The sequence below is a fragment of the Pogona vitticeps genome, chromosome 2 (assembly GCF_051106095.1).
Source record: "Pogona vitticeps strain Pit_001003342236 chromosome 2, PviZW2.1, whole genome shotgun sequence".
Taxonomy (NCBI): Eukaryota; Metazoa; Chordata; class Lepidosauria; order Squamata; family Agamidae; genus Pogona; species Pogona vitticeps.
This window is the reverse complement of record NC_135784.1, coordinates 86274865-86302218: the sequence shown is the minus strand read 5'-3', so window position 1 is coordinate 86302218 and position 27354 is coordinate 86274865. Positions and strand designations below refer to the sequence as shown.

General features: G+C 42.9%; 1 protein-coding gene across 8 annotated transcripts in view; it reads right to left on the bottom strand.

The window, feature by feature from the left end:
• Window positions 1-4239: 4239 nt before the first annotated feature.
• UIMC1 (ubiquitin interaction motif containing 1) overlaps window positions 4240-27354 on the bottom strand; it is a 101425-nt gene continuing 78310 nt past the window's right edge. For 4 of the 8 annotated variants that reach the window (XM_078385578.1, XM_078385579.1, XM_020790763.3 and 1 more), the window contains 5 exons: window positions 19392-19464; window positions 13333-13459; window positions 6960-7023; window positions 5744-5786; window positions 4240-4692 (listed from right to left, as the gene is read on the bottom strand). In XM_078385578.1, the coding sequence (XP_078241704.1) occupies window positions 4491-4692; window positions 5744-5786; window positions 6960-7023; window positions 13333-13459; window positions 19392-19464 (509 nt within the window). In that variant the 3' untranslated portion in view covers window positions 4240-4490. Of the gene's footprint in view, window positions 4693-5743; window positions 5787-6959; window positions 7024-13332; window positions 13460-19383; window positions 19465-27354 lie in introns of all 8 variants that reach the window. The other 4 variants (XR_013541801.1, XR_013541802.1, XR_013541800.1 and 1 more) reach the window with 4 other exon arrangements.

Here is a 27354-nt window from a genome sequence, read left to right as displayed (position 1 = left end):
CATCTAAATTATTTCAGTTCTACTTCCAAACATGACATCTTGGGGATGCGAAGGCCTGCATCTTTTTTGCACCAATTACCAGTGAATGGAAAAATCTGTATTCTGGTACGGAGATCCCACCCCTTGCAGCACTAATGTGAGAGGAAGGGTGTCTTCAAAGCAAACAATTGGCACCAGAATATTTGGATTTATAGACAGGCTCTCATCCTAAACATGTCCCCATTATTAATATGGGTAGATTTTGCTGGGGTGGGATAATGTGATCTTTGCATTGCTCTGGAGCAGGACATCAAGAATGGGGAACATCTGGTCTTCAAGATATTGTTCAACTACAACTCACATCATTCCTGACCGTTGGTTATTCTGATTAGGAATTAGGGGAATTGCAGCTCAATAACCTCTGCAGATCCCTGCTGTACCTATAGTATTTGCATAACGTATTTTATTTGTGATCAATTACAAATCATTCATCCTTTTCCATCTATTAACTTGCAGGTCCTCACAGATACTTCCCAGTGAGAGCAAAGTTTATTTCCAATACAGCATTTATTTTCCAGTCATTGCCCTAATATTCACTGCTAATTGATATCTAAATAATCATTGGGGGGGGCAGGTAGGCTAATAGCCAACTTTCACAAGGTGTCCGATCACATTTTAAATAAAAGGCAGGTCCCAGAAAGGCAACGTGGCTTTTTACCACAGAACCCATGAAAAGGAAAATTGAAATACAGATCTAGATTTCCAGTTAGATAAAACTACTGTCTTGTTTTTGCATTGAGGGAAATGTTGGGTCATTGCAATCTGCTTGCATGGGGGTGGAAAACCTTAAGTTCTCTTTACCTCTTGGACTACAAAACACCCCACTATCCCTGTTCATGATGCTCGGTGGGCTGATGCAAGCAGTACACCAAAACGTTTGGAAGGCAAAACATATCCCTCCCTGCTACAGGAACAGATATGATTAAATGGTATATTTTGACTTTCTGATCCCCTTTTCTGTAAATTTTAGTGCTTCGAGCACATTACAGCTCTAGCTTCAGTGAATCTCAAACTTTCTGCCCAGCTTTGGGAGCCCTGCTGGGCACAATGGTGATTAAAAAATGCCACACAGGCTCTGCAATTTTGGACCAACAGTACATCAATATATTCCCTAAAGCAGTGGGGCTGATGATCCTGAAGAGAAAGGCCCATTAAAACATAAACAGGATGTTTAAATTTAAATTAGTATCTCTCATACGTCTCGAAATATATGTGTTGGGGGATTATCCTGGTGGCAATAGACCTTACTGAAAAACAAACAAACTCTCTTCCCCTCCCCCCCCATCCCAGACGCCCAAAGGGTCCAATAGCGGCTTGCAGCTTTAGCAGCTCACGAGCAGCTACACTGGCGCCAGCATCTCGTGTGAACTTAGTCCAATATTGCTTGAAATTATACCTCCAGTCTCGTGCCAAGAGTACGGAAAGTTAAAGAGACCCTGTTTGGCTCCTTTTGCTTCATGACACCTGGTATCAGCATGCTCCTGACATCCTCTCCTGCTCGGCCTGTCTGAAGACGGAGCGCGACACAAAAGGAAAGAGACAGAGACATGGCTGCAAAAGGAGGTGCAGCCAGGCTTGCAAAGCGCAGATTATTGCTGCCCAGGCTACCAAAGAGCCTTTCCTTTGTTTGCTCGCTGCTATCATGTACACGGAGCGGAAGTGCTCCAACTGAGTGAGCGGGTAGTGCAAGGCTGACAATTTTAGCGAGACAGTCATTAGACGCTCTGAGAAGAGATCGGCAGCTCTGTCCCAAGGTGACACCGGGTGCCATCCGACCCGTTCTGGTTATTGTGTCAGCCTTGCCTGGCAGCAGCAGCAGCTGGTGGTGGGTTTCCCCAGCCTGCCGTGCCTGCTCTTTTGGCATCTCCTTGAGCCGACCCTGGGCTTTCGGTGACAGCTGAGCTTTGGGAAAGTCATTCAGCTCTTTGCTTTCCTTATCGGCAACTGAAAAGATAAACAAGGGGCTTTGCTTCAGGAGACAGGTCTGGAAGAGATTGACACTTAACACGGAGGAAACCAGGAGGGTGAGACAGACATTGCCACACTGAGGAGACATCTTTGACGAAATTGGAGAAAGATCTTGGCAACGCTACAACTTGTCGTGTAAACAGAGAAGCCGTGCCATTGCACTTGAGGGCTCAGTACGAAAATCAAGATTTTTTTTTTTTAAATAATTTCCCCCATCAACTTAAAATGTCTTGCAGCATAATTCTAAGCAGCTAAATCCCAAGGAGTCGTGCCCTTGTAAATCAGGATTGCAGCCTTTGATTCAATGCTGCTTTGAGAACGCCACAGAATCAACGCAAGAAGAAGCTTTTCTTGGACTGCGCTACCTTACAGGCTACAGGAGGGGAGCCCATCTCTGAATTCTACACCGGCTGTTCTTTAAAAGTTCCCCTCGACTGAATTAAGAATGGCTTAGACTAGTCTCCCCTGATGTACATATTTTCTTTGTGTGACAAGGTGTTTGTTGTCGCAAGGAACCTGAAACTCTCCCATCTCCATTCAACAGTTTGAAGTGGTATGGCCCACACTTCACTTTCCACTTCAGTGTTCTGAATGTATAAAATCTCCCGGGAGTGCAAATGATATGGGGAACAACCAGGCCACCTGTGACACAGGGTGCCAGCAGAGGGGTAGGAGAGGAGGTAACACCCTTAATCTCATGGGGGCCAAACAAAGCCCCCACTCCTGAGCAGGTAGCTTTGGAACTCAAGACTTCCAAGGAGGCAAGGCAGGCCATCATAAAGATCCCTGCCTAGCTTGTGTGTCATCTTGCTGTGTTAGATGGCACACTGACAAGGCAGCTGTTGTACCCTTTCCTTTCCCTTCCGCACTGACACAATGTCAAGAGGACACATGTGCCTATTCAGGACACCTCTAGGCCACTGAAATCTTCTCCTCTGTAGCAGCAGTCAATAGCAGCCGTTTCCTAGTAGATAAAACAATGTCCCATTAAGATAACATGCCATCCTTCCTTTTGTTCTCCCTGGCCTTTGCAAGCAATTTAGAGACAGAGATCTCTGTGTTTTATGTGTAATTGCTGTTACCTGTAACCTGCCCTTGAGCTTTTTCAACTGCACAGGCTCTGCATCAAAATAAAATAAAAGTCCCGAGAATGAACAGCACATTTTGTAGGAACATGGAACAATTAGTAACAGAACATCAAGGTGCAGACTGCTCACTTTTGCTGTGCCACAGGCCGTGTTACGCACCCCTTGGGTCTAATTTTTAGATTCAAAGCTCTTTCAGGCAGAGACTGGATGATTTACACTCCGGAGTTCAGCACAGCACAGCCCGAACTGAATGAGGCCTTCAATTAAAATTAAAGCATCAATGTAAGAGATTGAAGAAAACACAAACAACAGTTGCACCATGATCTCATCTGCATATGTTATATACTGCCAAGTCAGGATGGATTTATAGTGACCCAAATAGGGCTTTAAAGGTCAAGGAGGTATTTAAGGAGTGGTTTTACCAGGGCCACCCCAACCATTGAGTTTCCAAGGCCAAACAGGGATTTGGATGCAGATCTGAATCCCGCGTCCTACTCCGCACTCTATCCGCTATACCAAACCAGGTATAGATACCTTGTGTAAAAGCTCTTGTGACTTCTAGGTGCTCCTTTAAACACAGGGGAGGCAAAGAGCAGCCCAGGGGCCCCATCTGGTCCCTGCTCTGATTGTCACCAACTCTTCCCCATGCATCTTTGAGAAGTGTGCAAGATGTCATGGCTCAGGAAAATCTAGTCTTTTGTTTGCCTTGTGAGAGTCCCACCTGCTGGTTTTAAGAAACTGGCTATCCCTGATATAATGAAACTACCCAATAACCCTTCTGGTGTCTTTTGGAGTCCTCTTTTTGCATACATTGATCTCTTCCTAGGCAACCACGTTGCTCCAGAGAAAGCAAAGCAGGACCGATTCATCCTGTTCATCACTCTGCAGATTCCACCAGTTGTGTGTGAAATCAGTGCAAACTGAGGCATGTTGATTCAAAGGGGTGGGTTAAGAACATGCCTCCATCTCTTCCACTGAGGTAAGGGGACTTGAAAATGTTCAATTTTGGTCGGTCTGTCTCTTCCATTTTTTAATTTATAGGGGCTCAGCAGCTGTCTCCTTTGTCTATGGGCATTTAGGTTGTACAGTAGCCATTTGAAGCCACAATATTTTTTTTAAAAAAATAAATCCAAACAGCAGCAAATTGGAGTTTATAAAAACATAATAAATATATTTCATTTTCCTTTCTAATTGAAAATCAAGGCTTAATAGGCATCTATAAAGGACACAATCAGTTCAATACATGAGAGGTCCCTGTAGCATTCATACAAAATATACAGAAAGAGGGATCTGAAGCCACTGGGGTTCTGCCTGACAGGACTGGACCACCAGAATAGAAGGCCTCACTTTCCTTTTCATTGCTCAGACCTCTTCTCCACTCCCCCCCGCCTGCCCTCAGAGTTTCTTCCTGCTCTTGAAGCTGGCTTTGGTTTGTTTGAGACAGCTTGAGCCAACAGCCAGTTGTTTTTTAAAGTCCACTAGGCAGTCTTTGGCTTCTGAAATGGAGGTGAAAGATCTAATGGGAGAGTCACTGCAAGCAGCTTGGGGAAAGGGACTCCAGGCATCAGCCCCCTCGTCCATCTCTGCTGAGCTGTGCCTGGTGGAGGAAGAAAAAAGAAAATGCAAAACCAGGTAAACTACTTGTTTAAAGAAGTCTGCACCACCAAGCCACCCACCCAGACTCTCATTTATCTCTTTCTAACCTTCTCTGTTTTAGTTCCATGTTTTTGGTAAGCACCCAGACTGGATGGATGGAGGGGCTGAGAATTTTAGTCCTCTGGCTTCCGGCAGCCTTAGCCCATAAACAATGGCGAGGAATGGAATTTCAGATCAACAACGTCTGGAAGCCCACATGTCCCTCTTCTCTGGGTTATTGTAATGTATTATACTGTATATGTAGGTCTGTCCTTGAAAATGGGTTGGCAGCTTCAACTTCTGCAGAATTTGGCAGTTGGGATGCTGACTATTTCATCTGCATGGGGTCAGATTACATTGATCTGATTCAAAAGCTAGCCTGTTTGTAAGATTATAAGGTATTGCCACTCTTGTTTTGGATTTTGCACAAGGGCCAACAATCTTTTCCCCCTTTTATCAGACCAATTAAGGAATACTGGTTCCTTGTCTGCAACTGAGTTCACTCAAAGATTCAGGTTCTTACTTTCAAAGCCCTAAGTGGCTCAGGATTCAAGTTCCAGAGGAGTCTCCTCCAACAGTATATGTTACTTGTGTATTATATTCTACAGGCTCCATTAGTGGTAAAGAAACCTAGAGTTACTTTATCACTACAGGAATGTTACAATCTACTGGGTTGAATCATTAAAGTTAATAGTGAACATAAGATTCCTGTGTTCCACAATATGCCCTAAGATTAAGGAAGGAAGATTGCTCTTGTCTAATATAATCAGTTTCCTTGTATTGAAAACAACAGTATCTACTTGCACTCAGTTCTTTCCTAATCAGAGGTGACACAATTCCTTTATGATTAGCATAAGTAATTAGTTTTCAGAAAGTTTTCCTCTTTAATCTTACTAAAGTAGCTTGTTCAAAGTGCTGACCATTTGGACCAGCCTACACTGACCATGCTTTTTACACTGACCATGCTTGTTTACCAGTTGAAAGGCTCCATGGCATAAGTGGTAAAAGCTAACCTTAAGTGTTCCCCTCTGGATGGTGTCACAGCTGCCTCTGCATCTGAAACAAGACAACACAGAATCTTTATTTGATCAATCCGGAGCAACATCAACCTCTGAAAACCACTAAAAACCATGCTAATGAACTTCTCTGATAAACACTATCTCTGATAAACACTATCAAACCAAACTGGATGAGGATAGCTAGATCGTACTCCAGAAAGGAGAAAGGGGCTTTTCTGTGTTCTGTAATACAGTGGTGCCCCGTATAGCGACGATAATCTGTTCCGGAAAAATCGTCGTTATATGGATTCGTCGCTATACAGAACAAAAAAAGCCCTTAGGAATGCATTAAAACATGTTTAATGTGTTCCTGTGGGCAAAAAACTCACTGTTCTGCGAAAGTCGGTAAAATGAGTACCCAGCTTGCTGGGGGGGCAATGTGTAGCCTGTATAATTAAAAAATTGTAAACCGCCCGGAGAGTGCTTGTAGTGCTATGGGGCGGTATATAAGTCCAAAAAAAAAAATCCTCCATACGGCCGCCATTTTCGCTGCCCGGTAAGCGAGGAATGGGCGCGAAAACACTGCCGGTGGCCATTTTTTTACCCGGCAGCCATTTTGGAACCGCCAATCAGCTGTTAGGAAAACATCGCTATGCGAAAATCGGTAAGTGAAGCAGCTTACCAATCATCGCAAAAACGATCACAAAAAAAACATCGCTATGCGGATTCGTTGTTAAATGGGCGCCCGTTATGCGGGGCACCACTGTACATGCAATTTACAGAGAATGAAATGCAAAGTTATTTATTTATTTATTTATTTATTTATTTATTTATTTATTTATTTATTTACTTACACACACACACACACACACACACACACACACACACACACACATCTAAAGCATATCAGGGAAACTGGTTATAATATTTTTTTTAATGATATATTCTACGAGGAACAGGAGATAGATGGATTTCTGTTTTTTAGTACAAAATACGATAGGTCACAACATTCCTGTTGATGTTCCTTCCCTCAAGAACAGAGACTCCCCAGTGTCTTCTGGCAAAAGAGAAGCCCTCATGAGGCCAATGGAATGGTGAAAGACAAATGTCTAGGCAATCAGGAAAAAGAGTAATGACTATGGCATAATTTGGAATAACACTGCAACTAAAATATGCTCTCAGGGTTAAGAAGGCAGACATCAATATACACAACAGGGTGCTGGCCTCCTACCTGCAGCTTTGTTTTCAGACTGCTCCAGCATGCTCAAGAGTCGACCTTCCTGCTTTCCCTCCTCCTGTTACAAAGAAAAACAACATCCTTGTGCAGCTTTGCCCAGTAACAGCCCCAAGACAGCATGTCACAAAGGAAACCTGATGTTTTAAGAGCTGGGAGACAAACCACCCATAGACAATTTGGAAGTTGACTCATGGCAACTGGACTTCTTTCTTATTCGGTTGAAATGTTTCACTACTCATCCAAGTAGCTTCTTCAGTCTGAGGAGAGTTGGTAGAAGATCCCTGATATATCCTCCATGTTGGTTTCACTTCCCCCTGGTCTGAATAGGCTCGTTAGATGGACAAAGGATGGGGGTGTCTGAGTGAAAATCTTATTTCTGCAATCCTTCTCCACCCAGGTGTGTGTGGTCCTGATCTTTTGAAAGGGCAGCATGATAAATAAAGACATATAGTGTCTAAGGCCTCCACCCCTGTTGAGTGAGGGACATTCTATATGCACATGTATGGCCTCCCTCTCTCAAACCACATCTCAGTCCAAAATGAGTACATCTTAGTCATCAAATAAGTGTTCTTTGTCCTTCAAATGACAGAACATTGGTGACTGTGGTCCTGAGCCACTGCCTTTCCTGTGCTGGGCCATTCTCCTGTTTAGTGGCTGTTTGTTTACTTCAATGTAGAGCTCCAAACACTCCTCTTTCCATTGGACTGCATCTACTATATTGCTCCTGTTGTGTTTTGGTGTCTGGTCTTTGGGGTGGATGACTCTCTGCCTTAGTGTGTTTGTGGGTTGGAAGTGCACGGGTATGTGGTGTTTACCAAAAATCTTTTTGAGCTTTTCAGACACACCTGCCATGTAAGGAATGACCAGGTTTTTCCATCGGCTCTGGCTCTCAAACCGTTCTATTGTCCTGCTGGGTCGGGACATTGTCTTGCTAAGCCATGGGACATTGCCATGATTCAACTTCCATATAAACTCACCTGTGAGAATCTTCACAGATATACACCCACAGACAACTTAAAACTATGCTGAACAAAAGAAGACAGAGCTTTCTTTACCATTCCAAGATCCTTTCTCTTCCTTCCACTTTAGTAGCTATTGAAAAAAGGTAGATTTGATCTACGTTCATTCTTTGAACAGCCCACTGAGATCAATGGAGCTCAGCTTGGACAAACTCAAGTTCCATTGATTATACTCTGAGTGTGACAAAGTCTGACACTTGGTCACTGAAAGGCCATGGTTTTCATGCATTGGTTCACTATCACAGATCAGAAACAACTTTGTTGTCAACATCATTTTTAAGATGGCTACAATTTTTGGATGCTATTTTCCCCATGGGGCATCTAGATACCCTGTTCAGAAGGAGAGAACAGTAGAAATGAAAACAGGCATCTTCTGGAGGCAAGCACCCTGCAACTAGCCGCTCTAACTACAGATGTAGCAAATCATCTTTGTTCTTAACTTGTCATTTTGTAAATCAAGGATGGCCCTTCAGATGTTGCCGAACTGTAAGTCCCAGTCACCACGGGTAATGCTGGTAATGAATGATGAGAGTTGCAGTTTGAAAATATCCAGAGGGCCAAAATCTATCCATCCCAGCTGCAGACCGAGGAAAGCTCAGCCACCTTTCTAGAGAGATTATAATCTTTCTACTGAAGGCAACTTAAAATACACACAAAATAAGGTTAACAAGCAATTTCATACATGTGAGCTAAAAGAAAAACATAGAACTGGCCATCAGATCTCTGAAGCTTTCAATAACTTCAGGAGTAAGGTGGGACTAGAAACCTAATCGCAGGGAAACTGATCAGTTTGGGAGAACTCTGCTCTGAAGGCTATGTGGAAAAGCAGCATTCCACAATCAAGGTAAGACTTCCAGGCAAATCCAGGCACTGCTAATCCTAAAGGGATAAGAAGATAAAATGATCTGGATGTTGAAGGACACCGCAATTTGTTCTCAACATTGGCCTCTGGTGCCACCCTTTTTTATGCAGAGAAGACTCCTTCTACCTGTCTGTGTCACATCAAAATGTTAACTGCCATGGAAATCTTCCTACATAGTTCATCTGTTTCTCTTCCTTTCTACTTGAGATGGCCCCAGCCTAACAATTCCAACAGAAACATACAAACTGAAAACTAGGATGGATGGCAGCATCTATTAGCGGACAGAAAAGCATGTTTGGCTATAGCAAACAAAAAGGATATAGAACTGATTTCATGAGAGGCTGATAGGAGAAACTTCCAGGGAAAGGAGGCCAAAAGAATTCAAAGGAATTTGAGCATGAAAATTACTAAATATTAACCAGAATCACATAATGTTATGAGCTGCATGCCATGGCAAACATAATTAGCATAAAAGAGAAACACCTCTCTCGTTATGATGACATGTCTGAGCTTTGGAAAGTCTTGGGGTCTGTTTTCCACCCACAAGATCTACCAGGGTCCATATCAACTGCAAGGATGGTAAAAAATGATAAAAAATGCAAACAAACCTGAATTTGGGGAGATATCCACTTTCGGTTTTACGTGGGGGGGAGAACCAGGAATCATGCAGCCATTATGGTGCAAAAAACCTTTTAAAAATATTTTTTTCCCAGTTGCAAACATCAGAAGAGTGCAATGGGACTACAGGCCATAAAAATGGCCTGGAAGATTGCATGCAACCTATAAGCTCCACCTTGCTCACTCTCATACTGAAAGGCAAGAAATAATAACTCCAACTGTTAGAATAGAGCTGGAACTAGGTGTAATGAGATTTGCCTGGCTGCCAAAAAAAATGCTTCCCTCATCCTCAACAATGTCCAGTAATCCAAAATGCATGACAGGTTATCACCACCATGTTCAATTTTCTTACCTTTGCAAGGAGCAACCAGCAAAAGGAATGATGGAGGAGAAACTCTAGGCACCACATGAATTCACACTATTCATTTTAGATTATGAGATGTTCTAGGAGGGCGAGGAGGAGATGATGATGATACAGGGTTGCTGCTTTTGGAAGCAGCTGGAGGACTCTTGCAAAATCTAGTTTCAGCCTACGAATCAAGCGGAGGCGAGGAATTGTATTCCTACTCAGTTATGCTGGGCGTATCTTCTATTATGCTCCTTGCCAGCAGCCATTAATCAAATCCCTTTGGTTTATTTTAATTGCACACCAAGTGTTGTGTGGCTAACAGGTAGAATGCTAAAGTAAACTTGTCAACTTTGACAGCTGAGATCTTCACAGGTAAAAATTCTTTAAAAACCCTTCTGCTGCACTTTAAGGAACTCTGGCCAGGCGTCCTTGCAGCTTCCCCAGGGGAATGGATGCAAGACTAACAAAAGCTTCAAGAGAAGCAAGGCAACACTTAAGAATGGGCTAGGAGCAGAGTTTGTAACACTTAGGTGGGGGCCAGTGGAAGCTTCCTAATGCAGAACACCAGGGTGCCCTGGACCTGAGGTGCCAGAGAGGTGTGTTAATTCTGATTGTGTCTGTTTTAAGTACATGACAGACCCTGACCACAGGTGGTGGGAGGGGAGGATTTCACTGGAGGATGTTAGTGGCACTAACAGAGGCAACCCACTGCGCTGAAAACTGCATAACACTTGGCTGCATCCCAGCCAAACTCATCAACAGGCAATATGATCATTTGCATGTGAATCCCTGAAGGGTTGAGGCCTGTGATGGATTTAAGGGATTAGGCAAAACTGAGACATCATGTTGTATCTTCCTGCAGAGAAATCACATTGCCTTAGCACTCTACGCTGCTGCAATGGATTACAACCTCACTGTCAGAAATAAATCAGCAAGGAGGAGGCATGGAGATCTCTACTGCAAACAGGATGGGCAGTGTGTGTATGAAATGGCAGCAGGCAACTGCCTCAGACAGAGCCATGGCATCAAGCTAAAGATACCCCAATTGCATTTCTTAAGGTAACTGTCCATAGCCCCTGGCTAGAGGAAATCCAGCATGTGGAGAGACTGCGGCCAACTAGATTATCTCTAGATAATATGAGCCAGATTAATATCCTCTTTTGTTTAACTAATCATATACCAAGGTTGCTAGAACTGAAACGAAGGGCAGTAGCAAACTGTATCTTAGTGAATGATCCAGGAAAAGTGGATGTCAAATAAGTGAAATGGCCAAAAGAATGCCTTTCCTTCAGGGATAAAATTTCTCAGACAATACTTAAAACAATATTTCATTATTCATGGTTTGCATGTACAGCCTTGTGCAGCATGGGTCTTCTGGAGAAGCGGGTTTCTTGATGCACTGTCTGCTCTGAGGAAAAGGCAGACACCATTATCTCTTTCAGCACAAAGAGAAAGGGTTGTGATGCAGGGGTTGAGAGATGCCGTCTTCTATACAGATGAATATCTCTCTGACAAGATATATATTTAGGGATTTTGGAGTTCCATCCCTACACATGAATTTGTTGATCATGGCACTGTAATTTGCATCCTTTCTTTCCTCCCTTTGATGTCAACTCAGATGCCATAAGGACGATGTGAAATGTACCATGGTACAAATACATGTTCACCACAAGCACACTATGAATACATGTTAATCATTTACAGACTACCTTCTAGACTACAGACTACAGAACACCGGCTTTTTTCCCTGGTTGTGATGTAATTTTATATTAAAAATATTCTTTCCCAATTTTTTCCTGTGAGTCAGCTGCCCTTTCGCTCTGCATAGGCATTACCCAGGGTCACCTCCAAACAGCACTTCCAGCTGCAGCTCCAAATAACTCCCTGCTCAGAGCAGTCAGTTTCCAGACACAGATCTTCCTTTAGGATCCACATCCTTCCCACTCCCTTTCTTTCAAAGATGGAATATTTCAAATGCTTATTCAGTGTTCTTCCTGCATTCACTAGACATTATCTCCATCATGAATCTGGGTTCATATTCATTTAAATACTGCCCAGTAGTATAGTTAAAGACCTGCCTGGAAACTGTTCCTCCCCTTGCTTCACTTTTCTAAAATTGCTCTTGGTATATATGATACAACAGATAAGTATGATAAATTTCTGGATCTCACTGAAATATTGGGCGAAGAGCAAGTTCAGGGTAAATGAAGCAAGGGAACAGAAATCTTGGCTCTGCTCTCCTCTGCTACCTGTGGTCCTCAGCAATGATGGGTGAACTGCCCCATTCTGTAATTAGCACAGTTGCCCCTTCTGCGTGTGACAAGGTATTCTATTTTGCTTATATCCATTTTACATGTATCTTCTGCAGTCTAGTGAAAAGCAGTATGGCAGAGCCTGTCTCTGCTCAACATTGTAGATCTGAGCAAAGAAACATTTCTGGACTCATTGGAAACCTACTCACATTCGCTTTTAAGACACTGCAGGAAATGACAGTTTCTTCTCCTGGCCATGAATGTTCATCAGGAGGCACAAAATACTGCTGAAGGTACGCGTGAAATATTTCATTATATTGAAAAATATAATGGCATGCAAAATAGCATGGCTTGTCACATGCAGAAGGGGCAACTGCTAATTACAGAATGCGGTGGCGTGATGTAGGGATAAGCATACAAATTGCGGGCAAATAAGTGGTAAAGACAAATATGACTAAACTGAGGCTGATGCACTTTGGGCACATCCTGAGAAGACTCACTGGAAAAGACAATAATGCTGGGTAAAGTTGAAAGCGACTTGAAAGATTAGTCTGGAGGGAGAGGAACTGGCAGAAAATTAACACTGAAGCTCCCAGATGACCATGGATTTTAACTTCTTTCTGCACATGATCTATTCAAGAAAGAGAAGTTATCAAGCAGCAGGGATCTATTGGAATAGCTTGGTGTTGTAGTTAGCATTACTCCAGCCCACACAGGCTCCCTTCCTCTTCTTGCCAACCATTCAACCCCACCTTTTCTCTCCCTGCCATTGGCCTCATCCGTGGAGCAGAAGCCCCCTCTCCCCGTTTTTCTTCTTTGGTGACTGCAGGGACTGGTGGGGCAGGTCAAATCCATGGAACAGGCTGCTTCCTGGGATGCAAATTCCAGGCAAGAGACTCACCCAAATCATTACATTTAGACCAGGGATGGGGAACCAAGAGCCCTCCAGATGAGCTATGGCTATGAAGGAAAGGCTGGTGGGAGTTAGAGACCATCTGTGTATGTCTGGAAAGCCACAGGTTCTCCACCCCTCACTTAGTGGCCATGCTCGGGTGGGTGAGATAAACCCTAGGAAATGTTCCTTTCACGCTGCTAGGGCGTAAATGTCTAAAGGGCACCACAACGAAGCTTATTTTGTTGGGTTAAAGGCATTAGACAGTCACACCTTCCTTTCCATAGACCCAAGACAGACATAGACCAGTGGGATTATGCTTGCAAAATGTGTCTTAAGAAAACAGCTCCTCTGTTGCAGAGCATCTACTCTCACCTTTGCACGCCGCAGCCTCCTGCCCCCCTGGGCTCCATGGGCATTGCAACTCTTAAGGCAGGCATTGACATGCCTCGGGTACTCCTTCCATGGCACCACAGACTTACAAAGATAACACTTCTCACACCTGCCAGGCCAGAAGAGAGAGAAGCCCATTAAAATTCATTGTTCTTCAAGTGCTTCTGCTCCTCCGAGCTGGTCTACAGAGCCGGACTGGCATAGCAGAATGACCAATAAAACTGGCCTGATGCCAATCAAAGGGAGAACATTATTAGAAGTTTTCCCTCAAGTGCTCTTCTGTGTCTTGCTGCTACAGCAGTGGGATGGTAATGAAATCAGTTTCTCTAACGATCTCAAACAATGCTGATTTCCCTTCAAACATAAAATATCCTGTCAACACAGCTGAAATGAAGTGTTATTCTTTTGCAAAAGGGAGTTACATTTTGCCTGAATAATAAACCAAATGTGTTAAGTCAGACACATGTTTTCCTGAGTCTGAATGAACTCATATAACAAGAACATCAAATCTTTCACGGTGCATTCTCCATGTCAGAGCCAGCAGGATTAAAAACAAAGCACTGAACATGTGCTTGGTGCCAAAGAATTGGGCACAAGTGCCAGCCACTCACAACTCTAGTTTCATCCAGCAAAACTGGGCATAAATGTTTCCCTACTCAGAATTTGACCCAGCCCAAGAAGCAATGGTGACTGCGGCACATTGGGACTGGTAGGCCAGTGGGGTCGATGGAAGGGAAGTCAAAAGTCAACAGAAGGAAGAGCAAACTAATTCTGTTTTCGGTTCCATTTCTCCTCCCTTGCAATGACACTGCAGTACAAATCCCAAACATTTTATATCTAACAGAACAGAAGAACAGTCTCCTGTGTTGGTTTCAAAGGCTTCTAAACTACTGTATATTATTCTCCATTGAGGAAAAAAACTCTGCCACCTGTCTAGCTCCCAGGTAGGGGGGCAGTGCCTGAAATGCTTTACAGACCAGCTGCTACTGCCACAAAGGGAAAACAGCTCTGCACAGGAAGTCAGCGGGAAAGCAGAGTGCACTAGGACAATTAGATCCAATTGCATGACTTGTGGGTCCTGAATTTTAGCAGTCCAACTGGCCCCACTGTTCCACAGCATCTCAAACAGGTCTGGAGAACCCCCTGTGGGTTACATTCTGCAGTACTCTTTCCATATTTTCTTTCCAGACACTGCTGATTACCAAGATAATGTGTCTAAACAGAAGCTGTCCTCTCTATAATTAGCCTAATTCCATTAGTGATGTTGCCATCCAGTGTTTGTAACAGCAAAATTATTTCCATGGCAGGGATTTTTACTGTAAGATCCTTTCTTATGAGGCTGTGTGGGTGGGAGGAGGAGGAAGAGGAGAAAAAGGAGGGGTGTCAGTGAGAAAGATTAAACGGAACCATCTCCATCTGAACAAAGTCTAATTTCATTAACAATATCACGACAGGTACTAGCCTTGCCAGCCTTCTCCATCACAGCTTCCCTCTGAGAGAGAGATGCAGAGATGCCTTCAAAACCAGCCCACACAATTCAACAGCTGCCCCCTCTTAAAGTTTGGCTGCAGCCTAGGGTAACTTGCCATAGCTCAAAGGTTTGCTGCTTTGCAGGTGCCTTTGCTTGCCTTTGCGTTTGTCCATTCCAACAATTGTGGCTGAATTGCCATTCCACAGCATAATTCGACCAGGGACGAAGAAGGCTGCCCAAGCTTTGCAAGGCTCAGTTTTCTATTCTTACAGTATTTTGCTTGTCAGCCACTGTTACAGAGCACCATTTAATTTAAAAAAAAACAAAACCAATGAGCAATTTAAAATGCACATTTCCACCACGGTGAAACACCACACGGAAACTACGGAATTCTGCAGATGCACTAGCTTCTCCAGTACCAAGAAGGAATTAGATAAGGAACACACACAATTGCTGGGCAGTCTCTTTCTATAAGGAAAGGCAAAGAAAGTCACACACTCCAGGAAAACCACAATGGTAAAGGATGGACCTGACACTGGAATACAAGTCTTAAACATTCTGTGCTGTGCTGTTAAGACAGTGGTACCAGAATACATCAGCTCAAAATGTGCAAGCACAATTGACACTGGGGGATACTCCAGTGGCATTGATCAAGGTCTGTCTGTATGTCTGTCTACAGTCTTGACCAAAAATATTGGCACCCTTGCAATTCTGTCAGAAAATGCAACCCTTCTCTCAGAAAATTGTTGCAGTTGCAAATGTTTTAGTACTCACATGTTCATTTCTTTGGTTCGCATTGGAACAACACAAAACAACAGAGAAGAAAAGTCAAATCTAATATAATCCAATGCAAACCAGAGAAATATTTATTTATTTATTTATTTATTTATTTATTTATTTATTTATTTATTTATTTATTTATTTATTTATTTATTTATTTAATTTATATCCCGCCTATCTAGTCGTGGTGGACTACTCTAGGTGGCCAACAGCAGAGATAAAATACAATAACATAAAACAACATAATTACAACAACAGTTAAAAGTAGGGAAACAATAAAGGAGAGAAGAAAATCAAAAGCTATCTGGTGAGAAGACCTGCCGAAACATCCAAGTCTTTAATAAGTTCTTAAAGGTGCCCAGCAAGGGAGCTCCGCGAATACCAGGAGGTAAGTTATTCCAAAGGCGAGGAGCCACCGCCGAGAAGGCCCTATTTCTTGTTTTCTCTTTTCGGGCCTCCCTCGGCGTTAGGCTCCTCAGCCTCACCTCCTGGCTCGCCCGTGTGACCTGGGTAGAACAAATAAACATATGAGTACCAAAACATTTGCAACTGCAACAATTTTCTGAGAGAAGGGTTGCATTTTCTGACAGAATTGTAAGGGTGCCAATATAAGCTCGCTCGCTCGCTCGCTTGCTCACTCGCCTATCTATCTATCTATCTATCTATCTATCTATCTATCTATCTATCTATCTATCTATCTATCTATCTATCTATCTATCTATCTATCTATCTATCTATCTATCTATCGTGATCAGCCACAACATTAAAACCACCTGCCTAATATTGGTCCCTCTCATGCTGCCAAAACAGCTCTGATGCATCGAGGAATGGACTCCATAAGACCTCTGAACGTGTCCTGTGAGATTTGGCACCATGACATTAGCAGCAGATCCTTTAAGTCCATTAGCAAGTTGCCAAGTGGGGCCTCCATGGATTGGACTTGGTGCTCCTGTGCATCTCGTAGATGCTCAATCAGATTGAGATCTGGGGAATCTCAAGGCCAAGGAAACAACTTGAACACTTTTCATGTTCCTCAAACCATTCCTGAACAATTTTTGCAGTATAGCAGTATTATCCTGTATCTTTCAGCAGTATTATCCTGCTGAAAGAGGCTACTGTCATCAAGGAACACCACTGCCATGAAGGGATGTAAGTGGTTTGCAATGATATCTAAGTAGGTAGTACGTGTCAGAGTAACATCCACAAGAATGCCAGGACCCAAGGTTTCCCAGCACATCACCCAGAGCAGAGCGCTGCCTCTACCGGCCTGTCTTTTTCCCATAGTGCATCCTGCTGCTACCTCTTGCCCAGGTAAAACAAGGCATATGCACCCAACAAGAAAACATGATTAATCAGACCAAGAAACCTTCTTCCATTGCTCCATGGTCCAGTTCCGATGCTCATGTCCCCATTGTACGTACTTTCGGTGGTGGACAGGGGGCATGGGCACTCTGGGTGTGTTCTGACACCTTTCTACCATGGCCAGCATTATGTTTTTCAGCAATTTGAGCTACAGTAGCTCTTCTGTGTGATCAGACCAGATGGGCTAGCCTACATGCAACAACAAACCTTGAGTGCCCGCAATCCTGATGTTTGTTTGTTTATTTAGTGTATTTTACCCCGCCCCCCTAGACAGCGTCTACTCGGGGCGGCTCACTAGTTGTTCAATAGTTGTCCTTCCTTTTACCACTTTTGATAGGTGCTACCCAGTGCATACTGGGAACATCCCACAGGACTTGCTGTTTTTGAGATGCTTTGACCTAGTTGTCTAACCATCACTATTTGGCCCTTGTCAAAGTCACTCAGATCTTTTCACTTGGCCATATTTCCTGCTTCCAACACATGAAATTCAAGATCTGACTGTTCATATCCCACCCCTTGATAGATTCCACTGTAACAATATAACCAATGCTGTTCACCTGTCTATACATGACTGTATATTGTCTCCCTGCTTATTTAACTTACACGCAGAATACATCATGCAAAAGGCTGGACTGGATGAATCCCAAACCGGAATTAAGATTGGCAGAAAAAGTATCAACAACCTCCAATATGCAGATGATACCACTCCGATGGCAGAAAGTGAGGAGGAATTAAGGAACCTTGTAATGAGGGTGAAAGAGGAGAGCGCAAAAAAAAAAATGGCCTGAAGCTCAACATCAAAAAACTAAGATCATGGTTACTGGCCTCATCACCTCCTGGCAAAGAGAAGGGGAAGATATGGAGGCACTGACAGATTTTCCTTTCTTGGGCTCCATGATCACTGCAGATGGGGACAGCAGTCACGAAATTAAAGAACACCTGCTTCTTGGGAGGAAAGCAATGACAGACCTAGACAGCATCTTAAAAGGCAGAGACATCACCTTGCTGACAAAGGTCCGCATAGTCAAAGCTATGTTTTTTCCTGTAGCAATGTATGGAAATGAGAGCTGGACCATAAAAAAAGCTGACTGCTGAAGAATTGATGCTTTTGAATTGTGGTGGTGGAAGAGACTCTTGATAGTCCCCTGGACTGCAAAGAGAACAAACCTATCCATTCTGAAGGAAATCAAATCCCGAGTGCTCACTGGAAGGACAGATCCTGAAGCCAAGGCTCCAGTACTTTGACCATCTGATGAGAAAACTCCCTGGAAAAGACCCTGAGGTTGGGAAAGTGTGAAGAGAAGGGGACAACAGAGGATGAGATGGTTGGACAGTGTCTGCAAAGCAACCAAGATGAATTTGACACAACTCCGGGAGGCAGTGGAAGATAGGAGGGCCTGGCGTGCTCTGGTCCATGGGGTCAGAAAGAGTCGGACACGACTAAATGACTAGACAACGAGGATTCACCTGTCAGTGGTTTTAATGTTGTGGCTGATCAGTCTGTTTGTCTGTCTGTCTGTCTACAATTTAAAAAAATACTGCAGAACACTTGCTGGTTAAACCAATGAACTGCAGAACACTCATATTTATACGCTAATCCTAACACTCCATCTAATACAAAGGTGGGGCAACATGTACCATACTTCTATTTAAATAAAATGTTTTAACATCATATTTTTGATCACTTCAGTAAACTTTTCAAATAAAAAACACATGTTTTAAACTCCCTTTTTCAATCAACAAAAACCCACTATAATGTTTACACTGCAATTTTTCAAAATAAAATAAAATACAAATTGTCCCTTTCAGCACCATATTTGAAGAGTATGGCCCTCAATCTGCCTGCAAATCTAAAAAAACAGCCCCCAGCCCTGCTGAATTTGCCCATTCTCAATATCATGTAACTCCAAAAAGGGGCAGAACTTCAGTCTTTCCATTGTGATGGCTGCAAGGATGAACAAAATGCTGGGAGAGTCGGAAAAGGCAAAGGAATGGAATACTCTTTCTTCCTCTGCCTGGATTTGATTCAAGACTTTTAAAGAACTTGTCAAAATCAAATGAAAAAAGCAGTGAAAGCTAGCAAAAGAAGTAAGAATGTGGGCTTTCCCATGTAGGATGCCTCTGCAATGACAGCAGGACACATGTAAAATCTGAAGTAGAGAGAGAGCCTGTCACAACTACAGGATCTTATGAACTGTTGGACAGCTCAGTGCTTTACATCTCTGGCAGTGGAGCTAGAGGTTGGGAATTTAATTCCCCACAGTGTCTCTTGACACAGGCTCGACTTGATGATCCATAGGGTCTCTTCGAGCTCTGCAGTTCTAAGATTATATTATATTATGCAACAGGGGTATCCACAAGTGGCCCTAAACTGAGCCTTCAATACTGAAAAGAAAAGGTGCGGTAAGATGGCAGCGTACCTACTTACTTGCCTACAGATTCCGACGTCTCTCCGTATCCAGTAAGTTTGCACTTGGCTTCTCTCTGTCGTCGGGTCATCACTTCAAAACAAAAACAGGACAATTGTGCTCTCTTTCTTCTTAGAAACCTTAGGAAGCTTGGCAAGTTTCCCAACAAAATACATGATACATGTCTTGGAAACTATTTGCAAAGCCCTCCTATCCAGAAACAGTACCAGTTGATTTGGGGACGTCACAGTGGGAAAGGGAAGAGGTCTGGTTTATAATGGCATCACCTTTCGGACTTTGAAAGCTACAGCTATGTAGTATCACCCTAGAAAGGGCATTTGCTAACTTTCCTGCCCTTCTGACATAGTGTAACATAAAAACCTAATGACAGCAGCAGGTCACTTGTCATGGATATTTTTTTAGGTGTTTCAGTAATCTATAACTTAATTTGATCCTCCATGTTACTTCCCCTTTGGCACCTTCAAGAATTAGGGTACTCCATATAAGGTTAGATAAATGATGTTTTGGCATCTGAAATACTCAGTTCAATTATTTATCTTTCCAAAAGAGAGCCAAACAGATACAGTAAATCTTAATAATATGTAGCTACAGTGCAGCTCCAGATTCCTGTCTCCCAGTATGAGATTCAGATCCTATAGCATGCAGGATACTATTTAATGGCTACATATTACAACTATAGGACAGAAGGGGAAAACATGGGCAAAAAATTATTTATTTAGTTCAGAATTGTTTTTTAAACCAATTACTGTACTCAAAATAAACTAGACAAATCTGCATGTATTTGAGTCATTTTGAGCGAAATACTGGGTTTTGACAGTATTTGGAATATTTTGACAAAGACTACAGTAGTGGAGAGGAAGGAATTAGGACCAAGAGCCTTAGGGGAGGAGAAGAGGAAGAGTCTGAGGGGGACAATAGGTAGAACCCCCTCATATTCTATACTTTTAAAAGAAGAAAGTATGCTTTGGTCACTAAATGTTCTGGCCAAGATCATATTAACCATGAGACTTTCTCTTTGCAACCATGAGGACTAGTAACACACCCAAGAAGGCAAACAAATGCTAATAAACGCCAATAAAGTCAAATTATACAGTGCATGCAAACATATGTATAAGCTTCAAAGCAATGGTTCTCCTTTTATTCCACTGGAAAGGATTATGTTGATGATAACAGCAATATAGTTCTATCAGCAAACCTAGTTAGCCCCAGCTTTTCTCACCAGAGAGCTACATGGATAATTTTAAGTGCTTGTTTCATACAGCTGAATTCCTTTCAACATATTCCTGTCAACAGGCCACTAGCTACACTACTTGGGGTGCATATCAGATATCCTCAGCCATTTCCACCAGGGTGCTAGAGTTTCTAAGGCAGAAACAGATGCTGCTTTAAGCACTCTTGGGCAATCTAGTGGAGGGGACAGTGTATTAGAACACTTTTACAGCCTGATATCCGATCTCCTTGTGCTCAATACTCTCATTAGGAGAAAGGTCTGAATCAGTGTTATAGGCACTATAAAATGGTTATTGTTTGCTCAACATCTGCTGTAAAGTAGGTGCCCACAGAGTTCAGAATGGAAAGATGCCTTATCAGCGCCAGCACAGTCTGGGCCTTGAAGCGTACATTCTGGCTCCACCGTTCCTTTGTCCCCGTTATCTTGGTGGTTGCTATAACAGACTGCTAGTTTTAATGGATGCATTTCCCCCTCTTACACGCTGCAGTGACCAGTATGCAGTCTTTGTGCTCTTTGGAGTGAAGTTTATACTTGCTGAGCATTCTGGGATATTTGGCAGGGGCAGAGGGGAGGGAGGAAAGGACAAGATTGTAAATTCACAGCAGGGCTCCTGACTGGTCATCAAAAGAAGACAGCTCTTGTTTCCGTAAGCCTGGCCTGGATCTGAATCAGTGACCAGGTGCAAGAGGTGTCCATGCCCTGCTGTTAATTCTTGAGTCACTTGACATTCCCCAAAGGCTTTTTAACAAGCCTGTTTGCAGCAAAAGCAAAGCAGATCACTAAGCCAGTGCACCATTGTTAATATTCCTGTAACAGATTCTTTCAGAGTGCCTTGTGTGCAACTCAGGTGTTAATCAGAGCTATTTTTTTTCCAGGAGATGAGAACACATCTGGCACAGCAAGTTTGCTAGAAACCTTTGGGACTGGCATTACAGAAACCCTAGGAAAGACCTACAGCTGCACTGCCAAGAGCCAAGATGGCATGACAGAGAAGCCAGGTTTGTCCCACTGCAAAAACTGAGCTCACCCATGTCACTGCAGGATGGGGCCAGCAGACTTTACTTACAGGAGAGCTAGCAAACATACACCAAGGTTCCTGAGGAGTAAAGAAAGTTTATGTGTTTGTGTGCATGGAGGGAATCTCATTAACAGAAAACTACTACAAGATAAATCTCCTCTTAGGGCAAGAGAGAATGTGCTTGCCTTTTAACCATTGTTGCAAAATGAGCACAGCATCCTTCCTCAGAGCATGCTGGGCTAAGTCAGACATGCTCCCAATGCTCGTTGTAGCCAAATTAAAACTCTATTGGCTTTGGATTTCTTCCAGTGTGCACAAGATTGTGTCCTCTTGATTTCTCTAGTGATCATCTGCCCCCCCCTCTTTATGGTACATTCCTGTCTTTTCCATCCACACTGAGATAGGTGGGAACTCAAGAAGCCCATCACAGCTATGATGCTGTTGCTCCCCAACAGTCATTCTACATATTTATTTGTAGTTACTGTACATAAGTTGGGAGATTCCTCGGGTTTCTTAAAAATAAATAGATAGATAAATATAAAAGGACCCAGAGACAGGTTAAATATACATACCCCCCCCCCAGCTGTCTTCAGCCAATCGGCGATCTACCTTATCTACAAAACAGGAAGGAATGGTTGTGGGACTTTTTGAGTGCTATGACTGTGCTAGAGCACTGGTTCTTAACCTTGAGTTACTCAGGAGTTTTGGACTGCAACTCCCAGAAGCCTTCACCACCAGCTGTCCTGACTGGTGTTTCTGGGAGTTGCAGTTCAAAAGCATCCAAGTAACAAAGGTTAAGAACCACTGGTCTAGAGCACACAACCCAAGAAATACAGAAGAAATTACATTTGGACTTTCCCATGGGTTCCTTCCTACAATCCAGCTTCTATGACAAAGGCGTTGCTATCACGGGTGCATCTGACAGGGACACAAGAAAGGGACTTCTCAGTAGCGGCTCCCAAATTCTGGAGCACTCTCCCTCATGTTAGGTTGGCTCCTTCCTTTTTATCCTTTCCCTGGTTGTTAAAGACCTGCCTCTTCAGGCTTTTAATAGCTACAACTGAGTCCCTGGATGCTGGGTTTTTATTTTGTGTTTGCGTGTGTTTTTAATATTCTTAAATGTTTTAAATTATTATTACATGATTAACTGATTGGTTTTTTTTAACTTTAATTACAAAGTTAAAAAACAAACATATAATAACAATGAAAAAAATGTGTGTTTTCAGTGTGACATGCTTTAACACTGTGATCTGCCTTGGGGTCCTCTCATCAGGAGAAAGGTGGATGGGGTTATTACTGAAGTGGCTCCTCTGGATACAGCATTTTATTTTCATATTTTGTCCAAAGTCTTTGCAGCTGTGTTTTCCCAATTGGCGGGGGGGGGGGTCAGAACCCCCAAGGGACTCACAAAGTGTTTTCTGGGGGGAGGGTGTCACGGGTCACCTAATATGAATTACAGACCTTGTCAAATAATTTCTTCCTTGTCCTTTGAGAGCTGGATAATACAGTTAGTACATATTTGTTTCAATACAACACCTTCCTAGGCTCTATTGCAGTTTGTCAAGCATGGAGGCATGCTGAGAAGTAGACAGCCAAGCACAGGGGAGAAAGAAGCCTTTACTTCCAGAGAAGGGATGGCTTTACCCCATTAAAAATGCTTTTTATGCAAACACGGCAGGGGGTCTCAGGTTACTTGGCTACTATAAAAGGGGGTCATGACTCAAAAAAGATTGGGAACCACTGCTTTACAGGTACTGGGGAAAGTATCCCTGAATGGGGCAGATTCCTCTACACAGCACGTTCCCCAATTCTGTGTAAGAATCTATTCTCATTTATCACCCACACTGCTATTTTTGTGTGTGTGTTTTTGTGTGCAGTATACTATTAATGGAAAAAGATTCTTGTATGCTAGTCCGTCTAAGAAATAACGAGTTTTTTTTTCCTGTGCCAGTTCTGTTAACTTTTTTTAATGCTGCATCAGTGCCACTTCTCTTGGTGTTGAAGCTTTGTTTTAAAAAAAACAGGATCAGAATCAGCACCAGCATGGCTGCATCTCAGCAAACTGGCAAATACTATACTGTATATCATGTTGCACCCAAGATGTGGCTATATGAAAGGGGAAAACAGCACAACACACACACACACACCCCTTTTGGAAAAGTAGGTGGGCATCTTCAGCAATGTGGCTACTGCACTGTGATGCAGGAATGAAGTTGAGCCCATGCTGGGACTTGAGAAAATAGTACCTAGTCTTTTACAATATTCCTGGCAAATATCTGGGGGATAGTATGGAAACAAAAGCCCTCTTCATGAAGTCATAACTCCCCCACCCCTGAGAGCCATGCAATGCACCAGGGGTGTGTGTGCCTCAAATGGAAATCTCCAGCAGGAGCACCCAATTGCCTTCTCTTCCATGCTAGCACGGGACTTGCCCAAGGATGGTGTTGCTGGCTGAGACAGAGCTGCACTCCAGCCTGACTGCTGTGGATGGTCAGAGGACAGGGATACATGGCCCTGTTTTGATTTCTGCAGTGGAGCCCATCCCCAAACAAGGACAACATTTTAAATGGGGTGGCGGTAGCAAAGGTGTCCCTCTGGATGTTATTGGAGTGCAACTTCCTTATCTTGGCTGTACTGGGTACGGCTCAACAGAGTCACAGTCCAACATTTGGAGGGACGGACATTCCCCATCTCTGTTTTAAAGGAACTCATTGCACCATTTGCATTCTAAGCTGTGCCTTTAGGTATTTCCTTCTCACAATGCTACCTGAAGCAGGTGGATTCATCCAACTGTCTGGCACTGGTATCAGACAATGGTATTACAGCTGCCACTTCAACAGAAGCTAGGTGAGACAAGGGGCCAGTAGGGCTCCAGCTGATCCTATTAAGCAGCTGTCTCTGGCCTGGCTGCTTCATCTGAGCAACAATTTGCCCAGGTACAGGTTACATTCTCAGATGGCCACAACCTTGCATGGCTGTCTGCTTCCTGGCATGCCTCCATGCATGACAAACTGCAACAGAGCCTAGGAAAGTACTGTATTGAAAGACAGTGCCTAGACACTCTTGCCAGGGAAGAGAAAGCTCAGTTTAGGGCTTAAATGTGCAACTGCACATGCATTTCCAGCTTCAGTCACAGCATGTATGCAGAGAAACACACACAACTGCAGCCAGTGTGGAATGAATGGCCCCAAGTATCATCCAAGCTAAAACAGCTACTCTGGGTTACAAGCTCAAATAAGAGCCAGCAAATTTACAGTCAGTAATCACTGAACAGCAGACAGACAAGTTTCTGTTCCTTTGCAATAGAAAACACTGAAAGATGTTAGAGTTTATAGTACCAGAGACCTCCAGAATAAATCCAATTAAGAAACCCTGATAGTGGATCAGTGACCTTGAGCCAACTGTACGGGAGAACTAGAGCAGCCTCCTTGGAGCAGATCAAGGAGGAGGAGGAGGGTGTGCACAGCTTTGATTTGCCTCCACACTGCACTAGTGTCCTGATCACAGGGCAGCCAAGTATAAACACTGTTCCAACGGAACCATGAAGTGCTGGGGATGCAAAACTTAGACGTTTAAAAAAAATATCAGACAAGCTTGGCTCAGCAAGTCTCAGAGAGGCTATGCCATTTTTTTCCTAGGATACCAACTGAATAAGGAGGGTGTATCAAGGTATTCTAACTAACTTTGCACCCTGGCCAGGCTCAGATTGTTGAGAAGGACCCCAAATCCTGTTCCAGCAAGATTCAAATTTGCCTAACCTAGTTAATAAAAGAAACCAAGTCATACTGTAGACACTAGATATAACTTGAGAACTGCATTGCTTTCAGCCTTTAAAAAAGTCATCTGGGGTTATGGAGGGCATGGATAAGTTGTCTTCAAGCTTTAGAGGCAGCTTTAGTCATTCCAGATGGGGAGGGGCATTAACAAGAAGATATGACAAAGGGGAGAAGGAAGAGGACTTAAGGGGATTACAAAAACAAATGGTACATTGATTCTATTCTATTCCATATTTTGAAATAATTTCTAAATTTTCCAGTTCTACCCATTCCAAATCACAGAATACAATTAATAATTACAGTATTAATAAGTCAATAAGACTAGTGAATTATGTTTTCATCTCATTACTGTTCCAATACACAGTTTTAGGAGCCACCTTCTTCAACTCTGCAACAAAGACTAGCCTAAGTTAAATGGAAACTAAAAGCTTCTTTCATATTGCAACTAGGATCTCCGTCCACATCACAAGTTGTGCTAAGGTTGTTGAAAGGCTATGGTATATAAACCCAAACTGGTTCTATTGTAGGGAGCACATGTTGCATGCACTGTAAAATTTTGTGTATTAATAGGTAAATAAAACAATAACATTTCTACACAGTACATAAGATGTCTCAACAATAGGCAGCCAATCCTAAACACTTATATGGAACCTACACATTCTTGCTAGAATTTTGGGAAACAATTATCTTACTTTGATTATAAAATTACTTGCCCTCTGTGTAATAGAGGGGTTTTAGTAAATAAAAGCAACAGTTAAATGGCAAAAAAAAAATCACAAAAAACCTAGTATAAAAAACAACTCAGGTTCACTATATTTAACTTTCACAATTACCATTTGTATAGACCAAGATTTTTCAAAGCCTAAGTCATTTTTCACATTCAAGAACAATTTCAGAATAAGAATAAAGCTAAGAATAATTCATTGTACTTTTGCCTGACAATGTTAATAAAAAAAGTTATGTCAATTAGGTTAATCACATGGCATTAAATATGCAAATTGGCAATGGCCCTCTAACTCATGACATATTTCTAACACTGCCCTCAGCACTGATTGGGCACCCTATCTCTACCTTGACAAAAGGCAAGATGAGGTAGTGCATTAGCAGTGCCATTGTTTGGTTTCTTGAAGTAACAAGCATCTCAATGTAATACCCCTGTGATTTTGGAAAAACTGGCATGATATTCTTGCTAATTAAAACACAAAAATGTTACACCAAGGTAGATAATAATGAACAGTCCTCATATGGACATATTCAGTTTGGTCAAAGCTGTGTTTGGTGAGGTGGTTGAAAACCTTTTTCAGCATTAATCAGGCTGAAAGACAACAATGGATGTTCCATGTGTGTGACCTTCTCTTCTAAAAGAGCTCCTCCTCAATATGGAAGAAGTGACAAAGCCTACAGCTTGCAGTCCTGAGCACCCATACTAGGGAACAAGCTACACTGAATGTACTTGAATCCAGGTAACACTTAAGGGTTTGGAATGTCCATCCTAAGGGTCAGGGTTATGAGAAAGATCTTTCAGGGGCAGGAGGAAGTAATGAGAGAAGTGGTTGGTAAGTCTGGAACTATACATAAGATGCAGATGAGCAACAGTAGTCCATCAAGATCCAGGGCCCCAGGTTCACCAGAATCGATAGTGGGGAAAAGCTAATGTGACAGAGTTTGCGCTAAACAAACCACAAGGCTTGCTGGGCAGGATAGGATGCTAAGCCTCAGATCTCCTCAGTGGGGTATGCACAGACAGACAGACAGACAGACAGACAGAAAGACAGACAGACAGACAGACAGACAGACACCGTGTCAGGTGGCACAAGACTCAGACTGGGAACCCTGCCAATTAAGGACAGACTCCTTCCACCACTGGGACTCTAGATCAGGAGAAATTACTACACAGAATTCTACAAGAATGTTTTTTTCACAGCATTATTTCACAC